Here is a 17,659-nt window from a genome sequence, read left to right on the forward strand (position 1 = left end):
GGAGTTTGCTATGACCGACTTGGGAAAAATGAAGTTTTTCCTCGGTCTTGAAGCAACATAGAAGGATGATGGTATCTTTGTGTGTCAAAAGAAGTACATGGCAGGTCTTCTACAGAGATTTGGGATGGAAAACTTGAAATCAATCCATAATCCAATGGTTCCAGGAGGTAAACTAAGCAAGGATGAAGACGGGAAAAGAGTAGACAAGACGCTCTACAATCAGATGGTCGGAGCCTAATGTATGCCACTGCCACGAGACCAGATATCATGTATAGTGTGAGTCAAGTTAGCCGATTCATGGATAATCCCAAGGAGCTTCATTTCCAAGCAGTAAAGCGAATCATTCGCTACCTCAAAGAAACAAGTGAATATGGACTGTTCTATCAGAGAAATAGAGGAAGAGAACTGGTGGGCTACACAAATAGTGACTATGCCAGTGATGTTGAAGACAGGAAAAGCACATCTGGCTATGTGTTTATGCTGAGTGAGGCTGCTATCTTATGGATCTCAAAGAAGCGGCCTGTGGTGAGTCTATCAACCACTGAAGTAGAATTTATAGCCGCAGCAGAAAGCTCATGTCAGGCAGTATGGCTCAGAAGGATACTTGAAACTGTAGGAAGAAATCAAATAAATCCCACAGCTATCTACTGTGATAATAGCTCAACTATCAAATTGTCAAGGAATCCAGTTCTGCATGGGAGAAGTAAGCACATAGACATACGCTTCCACTTCCTGAGGGAACTTACAAGGAACGGAATGGTTGAGCTACTACATTGCAGTCCACAAGAACAAGTAGCAGATGTCATGACCAAGCCACTCAAGTTGGAAGACTTTATAAGAATGCGAGACAGGATGGGAGTCGTAACAAATGTAAACTAAATGCATGGGATAATTCAGTTTACGGGAGGGAATGTTAAATATCTGTTGAATAAGTCTTCTAGTCGTTAGCAATACTGGAGGTTTGTTTCCTTAGTTCTAGCCGTGTAGTTGCTGGGGATCAGCAGAGTAGTTTAGATATTGATTTGCCATCTTTTTAGGATTTGAAGTTGTAAGTTCTCCTGTTTATATGTTTATCTGGCACATGAATAAGACACTCAATTCCCTCAAACACATACACTTCAGTTACATAAGGCTATCTTCCTAACATTCAGGTTCGAGTCTTCCTGGCTGTTGTTGGGGGAGGGATTGTTGGCCTAATCAGCAACATCCCTCAAATCCCGACTCGAAGGGACTAACCGCCCAGCCCGTGGCGCCCAGGGGTGCAGGCCCTCATGCTGGCCGAGCGTGGTACGGTGCTTTGCGCTGCCACTGTGGTTAAGGAAATAAAGTTGCGCCTTCGCTAACAGCTATAGCTTTTGGTGCAATGGTAAGCGCTTGATCCTAACAAGTGGTATCAGAGCGAGGTCGCGGGTTCGAGTCTTCCTGGCTGTTGCTGGGGAAGGGATTATTGGCCTAATCAGTAACATCCCTCAGATCTCGATTCGAAGGGACTAACCGCCCAATCCGTGGCACCCAGGGGTGCAGCCCCTCATGCTAGCCGAGCATGGTACGGTGTTTTGCGCTGCCATTGTAGTTAAGGAAATAAAGTTGCGCTTTCGTTAACAGCTATAGTTTTTGGTGCATTGGTAAGCGCTTGATCCTGACAAAATATGCAACATATGTCACACTTATGAGGAAGGGTCAGGATCATTTTGAGTTAACCATATCTAGTAACCTTGGTTATTTGATGTTAACCATATCTTGCTCTCTTGACTGTCAAAAAACATAAAAATCCAAAATTTTCAATATGCTGCCAAAAGCTCCAGCCATGGAGTAAATTATCAAGTGCCGAAATCAGAAATTTTTAGAACTTATTATTTGTAAAATTTTCAATTTTCAATTGCTAAATGCATTTGTTACTCGTACTCATAAAGGGGGTTTTTCATGAACTTAAAAGTATTTCATTCATAATTCATATTAAGACACAATTTTTATAATTGAAAATAATTAACCTTACTGAGAAACTCGTGTTTGATTATGAAACAATTAAATTTGTACTCTTTTTAATATAAAAGGTACCATATTGGAAGAATAAACTTTTTTTCTTGCTTCCTATCAGATAATTGTAATTTGTTGATTTTAGTCCCTAACTTTTGATGTTTACAAAACAAATGGATGCTACTAATGTCTCTTCAAGATATACTTTCAGTTATGAAGCAAATCAGATTCAAAGATCAAGTGCAATTGAAAAAAAACAAAAGTTGCTGAAAGCTGTCGGACGCTTGTGAAGACAGGATCAGACGTCCGATAATCATTGTGTAACTTCGGACGCATGAAGAACTCCATCACCGGACGTCCGAAGGAAATAAGACATTCCCCCTAACTCACTGACCTCGATCGGACACAAGCATCGGATGTCCGATAGAATCCTTCAAACTCTTTGTTTGCTATCGGATGGAAATACCGGATGTCCGATAGGATCCTTCAAACTCGATAAAAGCTGTTGGATGTTCACAAAGACAATACCAGACGTCCAATAGAATTAAAAAAAAATTCTCAAACTCACTGCCTGCTGTCGGACGCAAAAAATAGGAGTATCAGATGTCCGACACTCCCAACAACTAGTTGACTCTTCAGCTACTTTCTATCCGTTGAAAGCATTATGAAGCACTTTCTTGGTTTCCTATAAATAGAGTATGATCAGAAACTCCAAATAACTTTTGCACACTGAAGATACAAAAGATCTAGAGTGATTTTAGTGAGAAAATACTCTTCAAGGAAGATTTGTAGTTTTGGTGGTGTGAAATTTGTTGTAAGCTTTTTATTTGTGAGTGAATATTTCAATAGTATAAGTCTGTGAGGGTTGTCCTGAGGGATAGTAAAACTTCCTAACTTGACCAAGTGAAAATTGGGACAAGGAGGAAGTGAACCTTCCTTTGTACACAAGATTGGTTGTATTTCGTCAATTTGAAGAAACTTGTTTGAATTGGTATACAAGTTCAAAAGGAGTTTGGTAGTCAATTGGTTTGCAATTCTTCCTTTTTTATTTACTTATTGTTATGTTGTGATCCTTAAATTGCTTATCTCTTCTAGTTCTCTCAAGTGATATTGTTCATTCATTGATTGATTCATTGTGTGATCACTTAAGAAAGAGGATAAATTTCATATTGAACAAAAAGTGCCCATAACTTGATTAGTTTTCTAATCAACTTAATTCACCCCCCTCTTAGGTTGTCTTCGGGTCTTACATAATTATTTGAATTTGTAAAAAATAGAAATTCTTAATAATTTGAAAATAATTTCATTCAATTCATTCACCATCCATATCAAAAATAAAATTATATCAGTGCATACCAACTTTGCTTAGTGAAAGAAAGTGTTAAATTGTATCGTCATTTAATACAAAAAGTAGCATACTAAAAATTTAATACTTTTGGCTATCTAACCAAAATAATTATGTCTATCCATTTTTTTAAAAAAAAAATTTCTAGTAGAGAATGGGTGAAATTTAAAAAGCATGGAATTGAAAGGCAGATTTGAATGCAAGACCTCTTTGTCCTATTATCAACACATGTGCCTATCTATACTCATAAACTTAGCGAGTTTTTAATTAAAAAAATGTAGTGTTGGCCCCAAAAATTTGACATAGGAACTATTTTAGTCAAAATTTAGGATCGAGTTTTTTGTTACTCTAGTTTAGTGAGAGAGTTTAAAAGAGAAATTGAAGAGACATTCTTGCACTTTACTTATTTAAGGGAACAACTTGTAAAGGAGTTCAAGAATTCAATTTCGAGAAATTGAATAAGAATTATTCTTCCTGTACTCTTTTCCTCTTGTGCTTATTTTCAATGTTTAGTTGCAAGTGTTATTCATGCTTGGACGTGCTTAACATGATGTTTAGCTAAACTTTTCATATTTAATGGTAAAAATGAACTTCTTGTTGCTTTGATATGAAGTAGTTAGAAATGATTATGCTATTTCATGGTTTGACTAGTCTAAGAACTTGTGCTTACAATTTATGGTTGTTGGCCACCAACTATGAATTATTTGATGATTGTATGAACAATGAAAGTTGTCTATATATAAATCTTGGTTCTTAGATCCTAATTTTATTCTCACGAAAGTAGGGAATAGAGTTGGGTGGATTTTCATGTAATAATTTCATTGAACTTATTCAACTTGTATTTAATCTTTTTTCTATGAAAATAGGTTAAAAAAGGGTATAAATAGTTGAGAAATTGGAAAAAACAATTTCCAACAACATCATGTTCATTGGCTAAAGCAAGGACACGCATTAGGAAGTTATTTCCTTGGTAAATCATGAAAGCCAGTGAACAAAATCCTAGTGCTTTCCTTAGTCCCTATGCAAACGACCTTAATACTCTATATTCGTTGACCCGTATACTTGCGGATAGGGTAGTTAGGTAAAGTTTTGAATTCTAACTAACGATCAGATTCACTTTGGCTCAAATTTTAGGGACTAAAATAGGTTCTTAGCCAAACATTGCGGACCAAAACTATATATTTTTTTCATTTTTCATTATTTGAAAAAGTCTCACAATCCTATCCATATTTAAATCCAAAATAATTCATACTAATTTTTTATAGTACAAGAAAGTGAACAATCAAAAAATCATCTTGTACTATGAAGTAGTTGAATTATACCATTGCTTATTATAAAGGGTACCGCATGAAAAATAATTTTTTTGGCTATTGAACCAAGTGACTAAGTCTTTAACTATTTCTATCGGTTGGAATTTTGCATCATTTGAAAAGCTTTTATTTACAATACATATATTTAAGAAAATTACAATAGTTTATAGCAATTTTCCTTAGTAAAAGAAAATGTATAATCGACAAGCCTTATTATGTAATCAAATAGTTAATTAATACCCACGTTTTATGTGAAATGTACCATTCCAAAAAAGTAAATTTTTTTTGCTGCTCATCAACATAATTTTGCATATCTATTCTCATAAAACTAAGAATTTGCTATTATTTGAAAAGCTTTTATTCACTAGCCATATCAAAAATTGCAATTATAATAATTCATATTAACTTTTTTCAGCTATAAAAGGACATGATGAAAATAACATATCGTACTACTAATCACAATGAATTGACTCTTAGAAACACGTTGCTAATGTAAATCCTTAGCAACTATTTGTTTTGATTTTTAGTAACCCAAAATTTTTGCTAATGTAAATCCCTCAATTGTTGCAGTAATAATATGCAGTCAGCTTCCAAATCAACTAATTTCACTGCAATTTCAAATTCAATAATACCACTGCTTTCTAACAATATCTAAACTAAGTGAGTTAGTTTTGAAATTTGACAGTGAGCATCATCTGGAACCTCCCATCCTTATGTTTCACACACCATGAGAAGAACCCGATACATTTCATTCCATAATGACAAGTGAAAGCAAAGGAACAATGAAAAGGAAAAACCAAATAAATAAAAAAGAACCTCATTCTATAGCATGTAGCATGGCATACCCTAAAACACAACTAAAAGCAGGAATTTTTAAGTTAATTTACCTGTAAATTTCTAAATCTTATCCTTGTAGATTTTTATTCAGATCATAGCATGAAAAACCCTACAAATGATACACAAAAAGCTATTTATATATGCTAGTTTTCACTGTTGTGAAAAATCTCCAAACATTTTAAAAATTATTTGCATAGACCCTTAGAAGTAGAGAAAATTCTCCTTCACATGGTAATTGATATGGTTTTGAAAGCCACCAAATGTACCCTAATTCTTTGTCTGCATCATCTATGGCATTAGTCTCAACATCAATAACAGCTGTCTTGGGACTACTCCAACTGCCTACAATCCAAACATTCAATTGATTAGTTACTAAAATGTATTGAGAATTGACTTATGAGATACTAAACTTCCTTAAATACAACAACAAAAGATTTCAAATTTTTAAGATGAGATCCGGCAATCTAGAGTCACATATTATCCTTTTGCTATTTTATCCACATGGAGACAATTTCTTGATCTCTCTGAATATATTAGAAACTGTATTGTAAACCAAGTAAAGAGGGAAAAATCACTTAAAATTATGAAACTATTAAATTATTCAAAAAAAAAAGCAAATTACTTGCAATACATACCCTGGAAGAACCTTCTTTCTGAACTTGACAAGTACTATTAGGACTTTTGTAAGGAGCTGATTGCTTGACAATATTCTTATTTGCAGGTACCTTTGGAATTTTCTTGTTTCTTTGCAGCTCTTTCCAAGAAATTCTTTGGTCATGTATTTCCTCAAAATTTTGGCTCTTTTCTTTTCAAACCTTTCACCTTTCAGCCATCTTTAGTAATAACATCTACTTCATCCCTTTCAAAAGTTTTTGACAATCCCACTACATTATTTCTGTTCTTAATATCCTTTAATTCAATCATTAAGATACTTGCATACTTTGCAAGCAATTGAGATCCTTCTTTGGATTGAGATGCTTAGCTAGTTAGTTAATATAAGTAGAGTATAAGTTTTGATACCTCATGTTAACTTCCAATTCTTCATTGAATTCGTTGATATGCACTTGATCAATGCTGGTTGCATGTTTGGTCCATCTCTCTAAGATGTAGTGCCTCAAAATTAATAATTTAATATTCATTGCATCTAACACCATTAATGTATGTCTATAGAGTATTTTGAGAAACTCAAATAATTTACAACTGTAGGTTACCTTTGTTTCACATGGTTCCACTATTATGGTATACTCTCTAGTGTTTCCCTCTATGCAAACTTTGCACAAAAAGTGGTCCCTTCAAGTTTGCAGTCAACAATCTTAGCAAGTAAAGATTTATACCACTACTTTTGAAACTTATCAAATATTTTGAAAGTGTAAATATCCCTGTCATATCTCAAAAGAGGAATGTCAACTTTCATGGCAGACGACCTTTGTGACATGTCAAAATTTGATTCTTTATCATTGCACCACTTCCCATCAACTATCCTCTCAAAATGTTCAAAGAATTGTACCACATCCAAGTTATACCTTAAATATTTTCTTAGTGAGGCATTGAAACTCTCACTTAATTGTGTACTCCGCACGCCAGCTAAAAATGTACTTCTTTCATATGCAAGAGACCACTTTTTTGTAGTGGTAAATTTTTCCTTTAGCTAATTATTCTTTTCAAGGCCACATGTCTGAATCAAATTATTCCAAACATCTAAAAAATCTTCCTCATCCTGTCTGGACAGCACTAGCGATTACTGAACATTCATATGGAAGAAATGTCTTCAGTTTCTTCTGACCCATTACTCTAGTAAATGCCTCAAAAAGCCATTCGAATGACTTTGTAGATTCTTCATACATCAAAGTATCACCAAAATGATCATTTCTTTGTGATTATCATACCAACAAATAATGCCAATGGTCTGCAATCTTTGTTTGTTCTGTAGATTGTGTCAAATGATACCACGTTCCTAAAGATTCTGTAATCATTAATCGTTTTTGAATATGCCCAAAAAGCATTAGCAATCAAATTGTTGTCATCCAACTAAAGTAAAGAATGAAATCTAGGATCTTCTAGTTTTCGCCTTTCGAAGCAGTCTAACGTACTTCAAGCTACTCCGTGTTTCAAGTCATTTTTTGACTTATCACAAATGTAATTTTTGTGATCGCTTCTAGTATATCCTTGACATTCTCGACCTTCAGCTTGTCAACAAGCATACTCAAAAGAAACTTTAACTAGTATTCCCGAATCATCAGCCAAGTAAATGCCAATTGCCTGAACAATTTGAATCTTCCTTAATGATGATAACAAGTGAGCAAGTTTTGGTGAAACAAGATGATGATTATGTTTCTTTTTTTTTCAAAAGAAGTAACCCAATATATTGCATTCTCTGACGCCTAATAATGATATGTGCTAGACATCCCGTTCGGGTTTCTCTTCTTGGTTTCTTTACAAAAATACCACATTTGTCTTTCCCTTTGAAACCTTCCTTCTAACACATCAACTTTCTTGATATTACATAACCATGCACTTTATTCTTGTTAGCATATTCTTTTTGAATACTAAAACCAATAGCACAAGCATATCTATTATAATATGTATATGCATCTTCTTCTATTCTGATTCCATTCCTAAACTCATTGGCAAGATGTCAAGATCATCGTAGTGTAGTTCATCGAGTGGATCAATATTATCATGGACTAGTTCATTTGATGGATCAATGTCATCATGGTCAAGTTCATTTTGGTAGATTATCCATGTACCAAGAAATAAAGCATAAGATGATTGAAGATTGTCACACGTCATCTCCTACATAAAATTTTAATCAAGGAGAAAACTTTGTGATTTTGCACATAAAATTTTAATCAAGGAGAAAACTTTGTATTTTTGCACATAAAAGACAGGACACAAGTTAACTTCAAATGACTAATAAGCATGAGACATAATACAAATAAACTAAGTTTCCATATACATAGTGACGTAAATTTGCTACCCTATTATTAAAAAAAAACAAAATTCAATGTAGCAACTTCTCATATCAGATAATTTAACAATCAGATACCTTTGTTAATATTCATTCTAGGTTAATGCTTTTGAAAATCATGTTCCAAAGACAATATCAATACCTACTTTGTCTCATAGAATTTTAGCTTAAATGTACACAAGGAATTTCAAACTAGAATCTTTTGATAAACCTGGTCAAATTTAGGTTTTGTTATTCTTTAACTCTAGATGGATTAGGTAGGCCTCAAGTAGCGTACAATCCCAAACTCTTTTTTGTGGGTAGACAGATATCGGCTTCTAAACTCATACATATTACGTCTGAAGTACAATTTGTTTGAGAAAATTAACTAGAGCTATAGTTTAAGGCACTATAAGTTATTCTAATTATTTTGAAGAAAATCTAATGAGCAATTCATGTTCTAGTCCCTTGGCAATGCTGGTTTACAAGTTTATCCTTTATACTTTACCATTTCAACTAGAACTAGCATCCAAATGCTTAATTAGGCATAGCCATTATAAACAAATGTACTAGTAAAACCTTTGTATTCATTAACATACTATAGATAACAATTTTCCACCTAGGCAACTTATCAAACATCTTCTAGGCAACCATAAAACAAACCTCAAATTTTCTATTTCTTAGTTCATCGATCACAAGTGCATGCAAGCCAATACATTCTTTATCCAACGGAATTTCACTTATTACATATAGAAAAAATTAGAAACATACCATTACAAACCTATTATTTTGCAAAATAGGCCAAAAATCTCCTTCCTCCTCTCTTTATTTTTATTCGGGTTTCTGCACTTGGATATTCTTCTTGTGATTCTGCTTTGTGCACTTGAATAATTTAGTTGAGGTTCTCTAATTTTTTAATTTTGGTGGCATATTGAAAATTTGGATTTTTATGTTTTTTGATGGTGAGAGCAAGAAAATAAGAGTAGTAATGGTGTTAATTTTTAGTTATTTAACATCAAATAACCAAGATTACTAGATGTGGTTAAGTCAAAATGATCCTGACCTTTCCTCATAAATGTGACACATGTCGCATATCTAGGAGTGCATTGAGGGAAATAGAGAGATTTTCCAACTGAGATGAGCTGCTTCCCCCACCACCCCTATCACTAAATCCAATCCACCTCTTCAAACCATCCCTCTCCCTCTACTGCCTCAACCAACTCTCCTTCCCCCTTTTTACCTTTCTCTTTCTTTTCCCTTTTCCTTTTCCTTCTTCCTCCTTTTCTACCCCTCTCTCTGCCTTCCCACCTTATCTGGTTGAAACTTGCTACCTTCCTTACTCTTCTCCTTCTCTCTCTTTTTCCACATCTCGCTCCCCTGCTTCCCTCAAGCCCACTCCTCCCTTTTCCCCTCTAATAGATTAGGGCTGCAAACGAATGAGCAGCTCCAATACAAGCTCGATCAATATTGAGCTTGAGTCGAGCTCAAGCTGATCAAATCGAATTCGAACTCGAGCTCAAGCTCAAAAACATAAAGCTCTACTCGAGAGCTCGATTATATTTTTTTATTTTTTATTTTAATAGTAAAATAATTATATCCCTAATATTTTATTATTTATTAATAAAAATTATTATTTTATTTATTTTTAAAAATAAAATAATAATTATTTTTTTATTTTTTAAAAATAAAATAATAATTATTTTTTTTAAGCTCAAACTTGACATTTTGAGTTTGTCGAGCTCGAACTCGAGTTCGTGCTTCATAAAATTAACTGGAGATTCGACTCAATTAGATCAAAACTCAACTCGACTCAACTCGTTTGCACCCCAAATTGAGATATCTAAAAAAGTGAAGGTGTTGATGTAATTGATATACAAACACACAAAAGTGTAGAAATTTGTATTATGCAAATTTCAATAAGATGGTGGGGTTGAAGATGATGCTCTTGAGGTGTATTTAACACTATCCTTAAAGTTTTATTTGCCCCCACTATCATAGTATTTGTTACAGGATTATGGCAAATTAACTCTAAGATATAACAAAATTTAGAGAAACTTGATAGGAAATGTCAAGTTTTCTCTTACAAAGAAAAAGATTAAGATTCTGGTTGGTTGATTTGTTAGAGACTTATTATGTTATAATGAAAGACACGACCCAAGAGTCACAAAAATTGTTCAGCCATTGTTTTACACGTTTATGGACATTAAAAGTTACCATTTAAGCTTCTTCAATGGACAGAAAATGCCAAAAATGTTTGCAGAACTTTTTGACTCTCAATGGACCCTTAAGTTTCTAGTTTCTTTGTTCTAACAAGCCTTATTTCTATTTTATTCACAAACTATTCCAACAATCCCCACTTAGTTTGTAAATGAAATAAATAAACTAACACATAAATACCATGCATAAAAAAAGTATCGGTAGATTTAAACTTTTCTTTTAATGTAAGTACATCACCAAATCTAACCAAATCAAGGTTGCACATAGTATTAAATCATGACTTGAAAAATAAACTAAATATATTACACACATGGTATTATAAACATTGATCAATTCACAAAGGACTTTAGCACTATTACTGGCCATGTACTCCATCCTAAATTCATGATTATAAACAAAAGCAAACCCAACTTTTTCCGAAAGTGGCATCATTTCTAAGATCCTGTAGGTGAAGACATTTTCAAATTTTATAGGACCAAACACGATAAGAAGATTTACACTTCATTAAGAGTATAATTTCAGTATATACTTATCCTCTTATAACAACATGCATTAGTAGGTAAGAATGAATATAATAGTACCTAATGCTCAAAACCACTTAATAATTTGTTATTACCCCTTTGACCTTTTCATCTAGTGGTAGCACAAGAATCAAGGTAGGGTTTCTATTACTAGTGATTTTAGATCAAAATTTTCAACCCCCATACATAATGATGTTAAATTTACCAATTTCCTTGACAAGGGTTTAGCTGACAAATATCCTTAATTGTTGCATGTTCTTATTTATACAACTAGCACAACATCATTTTTATGACGTTTGCTCAGATACTAATGTATTAGACTTAAAATGTCTAGATTTACTATTATTCACCTTGTTCAAGGCTCTAGATATGGTAGGTACACATTACAAAATAAAGAGATAGGAGGCATAAGTTGCACCATAATTTGTTATCAAGTAACAAACCCTAAACCACTTCGCCTTTTTACATATGCAGTAGCTAAAGTTTTAACTTTAATAATTAGCATCTTATGATCACAACATAGTCTTGACTAAATTTAGAACAAATGCATTATCAGCATTTGTAGTACCTGAATTCACTTGAGAGTAACATAGATATGCATATCTCATGCTATTGTTTAGGCGTTTTGCCTTAAATACACATGCACAAGTATTGAACAATTATTAATCAAGATAATAAAATACTTATTACTACATTTGAGTGCATGTTTTACACTTCTTTTCTTAGGTTATGTGACATAAAATACTATATTCTATATTCACATGTTATAAACTATCATGCCACAAAGAATAAGAAGATTCAATCAAATAAGTACAATTATGACACTAATTAATTTCCAGGTTAAACATGTCATATAATCTCGCTTGACGAATATGCTATTCTTGGACAATATTAATTCTCCTTGTCCTTAAATTTAGTATTTTCATCTAGAAAATTTTTTTCTTAGACCCTCCAATGAAGATGTTGTTGGTATTCTTCTACTTCTCCATATTATTCATCGCGGGATCAATGGCAACTTCCCTTTTTAGAGAATTCCAGCATCTTCCTCTATACAAAAATGATTCTAAGCATGATCCACCATACATGTTTTAGTAGTGTAGAGTGATTTTCTTTGATTGTCATTTCAACTAGACGTAATTTTCAGTAGTTACCTCCACTATGAAATAACACAGAAATCTCCACTTTATGATTTTCAAATTACATATAGATCATTACTTGGTCAAGGAGAGAAGAACCATCATAAACACAAAATTCAAATCATGTATTACAAGAATTTTTTTGCATCTTATTTGAGTTTTCTTGTACTCCAATGCAATCCAAACTTCTCTAGGTAGTTTGATGGCAGTGAACAAGTCATAGAAACAACTCAAGATAGTGTTTATCACTTTGTCCTCTTCATGCTTCTTTCTCTCTGCCTTCAAGACCTTTCTTCAATGTCTTGTTATCATCATCTTGTCAAATAGAGATTGGTGGCTAAATTAACACCTTGATTGCATTTTCAATAGCAAACTCATTTGCACTAATAACCCACAAATAGCACTTTAACATTGTTAATGTAATTGATACACAAGCATATGAAAGTGTAGAGATTTGTATTATGCAAATTTCACTAAAAAGTGGGTTAAAGATAATGATCTTGAGCCTGTTTAACATTATCCTTAAGGTATTATTTGCCTGCACTATACCAAGTTTTTGTTATAGGATTTATCTCTACGATATAACAAGATTTAGAGAAACTTGATAGCAAATATCAATTTTCCCCTTATAAAGAAACGATCAAGATTCTAGTTAGTTGATTTGTTAGAAATTTATTATTCTATAGTGAAAGACACAACCTAAGAGTTACGAAAATTGCTCAGCCATTATTTCACACATTTATCAACATTAAGAGGCACCATTTAAGTTTCTTCAATGGATAGATAATACAAAAAATATTTCAGAAACTTTTTGGTTCCTAACAGACGCTTAAGTTTTCAGCTTCTCTGTTATAACAAAATTTATTTCTATTTTATTCACAAAGAATTCCAACAGAAGGAAGCATAAGGGAGATAGGGAGAAGATAGCGGAGGAAAGAGGTAAAGGGCTAGTGAAAAAAAGGGATGGAAAAAACAAGAGGTGACAAAAGAGAGGAGAAAGAGGAGGTCGAGGGTAAGGGTAGAAAAGAAAGGTAGGTAGTTAGGGAAGAGAAAGGGAAAGGAGTGACGTTTATCACATAGTTAAAAAACTAAAAAAAAACCTCTAAAATGTATTTGTAGTAAAAGTTTGTACCAATATACACAGTTATAATAAATTTTTGAAAATAACCCTAAAAACACATAAACTTTTGATTAGAGGTCATCCACATCAATATGTAAACTTTTGATTATTTGAGTTAATAAAAGAATAATTCTCTACTTTTGTCTATTTCTCTCTTGCCTATATCTCTCTATTTTATTCTATTCTACATTTTGTTATTTCATTACTATTCATTTTCCAACACCATATCAACACTAGCCACTACTTTTGAACAAAAGTGTAATAGGAGTTTCTACCTTGAGCAAAAGTAAAGCTCAAGATTATACTTGTGAACAATCAAGTGCAAGTGTCTACTATTGAGCAAAAGTATCATACAATTGGAAAACTTTGGGGTAACATTTCCTTTTGAGTTCAATTTATTTCGTTATCATTTATATTACGAAAGTGTACTTGTGCATCTTAATATTTTTTAGAAGAATTTTTCTTACTGAGGAATAAATGGATGCCAAATACTTGGGACCAAAGAATGATGATGATGATATTTGCCTTATTGATAGTGCAACTATACACACCATACTTAAACACAAAATAGGAGAGACAAATATCAATACTATAAGTGGTAGTATCAAATTGATTGAAGGCTCCAAAAAAACCACTGTATTTCTCCCTAAAGGAACAAAAATTTTCATAAATAATGCACTGCTCTCTTTTAAGTCTGGAAGAAATTTGTTGAATTTTCAAAATATTTGCCGAAATGGATATCACATCAAAACACTAAATGAGACAAATTGGCATACCTATTAATTACAAGTACCATTTATGGGAAGAAATATGTATTAGAAAAGGTGCCTAAAGGTGCTTTCACTCTCTTCTGGCTTATATTATGCAAAGTCAAAAGTTTACTGATCTCAATGATTTTTTGAATTGGCATGATTACCTAAGTCATCCTGGGTCGATAATGATGTGAGAAATAATTGAAAATTCACATGGCCATTCATTGAAATGTCAAAAAGTGTTGAATTCTAATGAATTTTCTTGTGTTGCTTGCTCCTAAAGAAAATTAATTATTAAATCATCACCATCTAAGATAGGGACTAAATCCCCTGCATTTCTAAACCAAATTTATGGTAATATATGTAGACCTATAGATCTATTATGTGGACCATTTAGATATTTTATGGCACTAATTAATGCATCGACAAGATGATCACATATATGTATGTTATCTTCTCGCAGCCTAACATTTGCGAGATTGCTTATTCAGATAATTAAATTGCAAGTACAATTTTCGGATTATCTGATTGAGAAAATTTGTCTGGATAATGTTGATGAATATTCATCACATGCTTTGATAATATTTGCATGTCCATTGGAATAATTGTTGAACATCCTACAGTTTATGTTCACACACAAAATGGTCTAGCCAAATCATTTATTAAACAGCTACAATTAATTGCTAGACTGCTGTTAATGAGGTTCAAACTTCCTCTATCGATTTTGGGGAGATGCTATATTACATGTAATAATACTTGTGAGAATTAGGTCAACAATTTACCATACTTATTCTCCCTTGCAATCACATTTGGTTATGACCCCAATATTTTCTCATTTAAAAAATTTTTTATTTTGAGGTTTATGTTCCAATTGTGGCGCCTCAACGTACTAAAATGGGCTGCAAAGAAAATTGAGGATATATATCCGGTACGAATCACCTTCTATAATTAAATATATTGAACCATTAAATGGTGATTTATTTATTGCAAGATTTGCAGATTGTGATTTTGATGAATTATATTTCTTGATAATAGGAAGAGGCAAAGATGTGAACTAAAACTTCAAAGGATTATACATTTGCAAAAAATTGCAAATCAATTACTGGATGCATTAATGACTCCAGAAGAGTTATTAAATCAAATATTCCTACAAGAAATACTCTGGTTAAAATTGATGTCCCTAAATGACATATACAAAAACTACAAATGAGTTTAAGGCTAGGCCACCTAAATTACGTTGGACATTTTGATTTCCAATATCTTTGGAGATTAAGTAAATGTTAATGGCAAAATTCAACCTCTTGAAAAAGAATCGATCCTAAACAGCTAGCTCATGAAGAGTATACTCTTGAAGAGGATGAAAATATAGAAAATTAAAAAATGTTGGAGCCTAAACGATCAGAAATAAATATTTTTACATATAGTGTAGCAGTTGGCATAATTGAAACTAATGAGGATCATGAAAATATATCGATTGATGCATGTCGGTGTAGAAATGATTGGTTAAAATAGAAAGCTGCGATCCTACAAAAATTGAATTCATTGGCAAAAATGAAAAGTCTTTGGACCTATAATCCAAACACTAAAAGATGTAAAAGTAGTTGAATACAAACAGGAATTCATACCATATGTATTGATGATTTCAATGTGATTGTAACTTCTAAAGAGTTACTAATATCTGATGAATATTTAAAGAAAGAATTAGAGATAAAAAATGTTGGCAAGACTACATTTTTCCTTGGTTTGGAAATTAAACATTTAGAAAATAAAATTTTTGTCCACCAAACTGCTTATACCTAGAAAATATTAAAGCAATTTTATGTAGATAAAATACATCCATTAAATACTTCAATGGTTGTTCAGTCACTAGATCCTATTAAGGATTCTTTTAAACCAAGAGATGAAGATGAAGAGATTCTTGGTTCTAAAGTACTATATCTTAGAGCAATTGGAGCACTAATATATTTTGTTAATTATATAAAACAGAATATATAGTTCCTCTCCTACAAAATGACATTGGTATGGTATAAAGCATTGTTTTGGCTATCTCTAAGGAACAGTTGTTGACCTTGGTCCCTAACTTTTGATGATTACAAAACAAATGGATGTTGCTAACATCTCCTCAAAGGCTTTTTCAATAATGAAATAAATCAGGTTCAAAGATTAAGCGCATTTGAAAAAGACAAAGTATGCTGAACCTGTCGGGCGCTCAAGAAAACAGTACCGGACGTTTGATAATCATTGCACAACTTCGGCCGCATGCTTCGGACGTCCGATAGGATCTTTCGAAGTCGACAAAACTATCGGACGCTGAATATGTCTCTACCGGACGTCTGATAGAAACAAAATAATTTCTCAAATCTCTTTGTTTACTGTCGGACGCACAAAAAGCTTGCACCGGATGTTCGAAAGAATTGAAGAAAATCTCTTAAACTCACTGCCTGCTGTCGGACGTCCGATCGGACGCATAAAACAGTGCTATCGGACGTCCGACACTCCAACGGCTAGCTAACTCTTCAGCTACTTTCTATCCGTTGGAAGCATTAATGAGGCACTTTCTTGATCTTATATAAATAGTGGTTGGTCAGATACTTCAAATAACTTTGACACACTAAAGATACAAAAGATCTAGAGTGATTTTAGTGAGAAAATACTCTTCAAAGAAGATTTGTAGTCTTAGTGGTGTGAGATTCATTGTAAGTTTTTCATTTGTGAGTGAATACTTCATGAGTGTAGCTCTGTGAGGGTTGTCCTGAGGGATAGTAAAACATCCTGGCTTGGCCGAGTGGAGTTCGGGGCAAGGAACCTTCTTTTGTATAAAAGAGTGATTGTAATTCATCAACTTGAAGTAGCTTGTTTGAATTAACCTACAAGCTCAAGAGGAGTTGGATAGTTAATTGGTTTGCTATTCTTTCCTTTTTATTTACTTATTGTTACGTTTGTGTTCTTTAAATTGATTATCTCTTCTACTCCCAAGCAGTTTTGCTTTCTTGTTCATTGTCTCATTGGTTGTCTTCGGGCCTTACAACAGTTGATCTTGGCCTATTTTATTCGAATAAATCTCAACATGAATTGCTTGGTTATGATGATGTTGGGTATTTATCTACTCCACATAAAGCAAGGTTTCAAACTGGTTGTATATTTACATGTAGTGGTACAATTATTTCATGGAAATCTACAAAATAATCAATACCTGTCACTTCTTCAAATCATATTGAAATAATAGCAGTTCATGAGACCAGTTGAAAATATGTTTAGCTAAATCAATGACCCACAATATCTGGAAGAATTATGGATCATCATTTGAGAAAGAAAATCCTCCAACTATATTGTATGAAAATAAATTAGCTTGTATAACTCAATTGAAAGAAGGATATATTAAAAATGATAGGATGAAATATATTTCTTTACTCATAAGTTACAAAACGAACGGTGAAAATGATGTGCAACAAATCCGATTGAGTAATAATTTGGTAGATTTATTTACCAAACCATTT

At 32.9% G+C, this 17,659-nt stretch overlaps 1 protein-coding gene across 1 annotated transcript; it reads left to right on the forward strand.

Moving 5' to 3' along the window:
* The first annotated feature begins 237 nt into the window (after positions 1 to 237).
* On the forward strand, positions 238 to 879 carry LOC140035636 (secreted RxLR effector protein 161-like). Its single transcript, XM_072076944.1, has one exon. The coding sequence runs from the start codon at positions 238 to 240 to the stop codon at positions 877 to 879; it is 642 nt and encodes a 213-aa protein (XP_071933045.1).
* The last annotated feature ends 16,780 nt before the right edge of the window (positions 880 to 17,659 follow it).

Source organism: Coffea arabica, chromosome 2c (genome assembly GCF_036785885.1).
Source record: "Coffea arabica cultivar ET-39 chromosome 2c, Coffea Arabica ET-39 HiFi, whole genome shotgun sequence".
In the NCBI taxonomy this organism is placed as follows: Eukaryota; Viridiplantae; Streptophyta; class Magnoliopsida; order Gentianales; family Rubiaceae; genus Coffea; species Coffea arabica.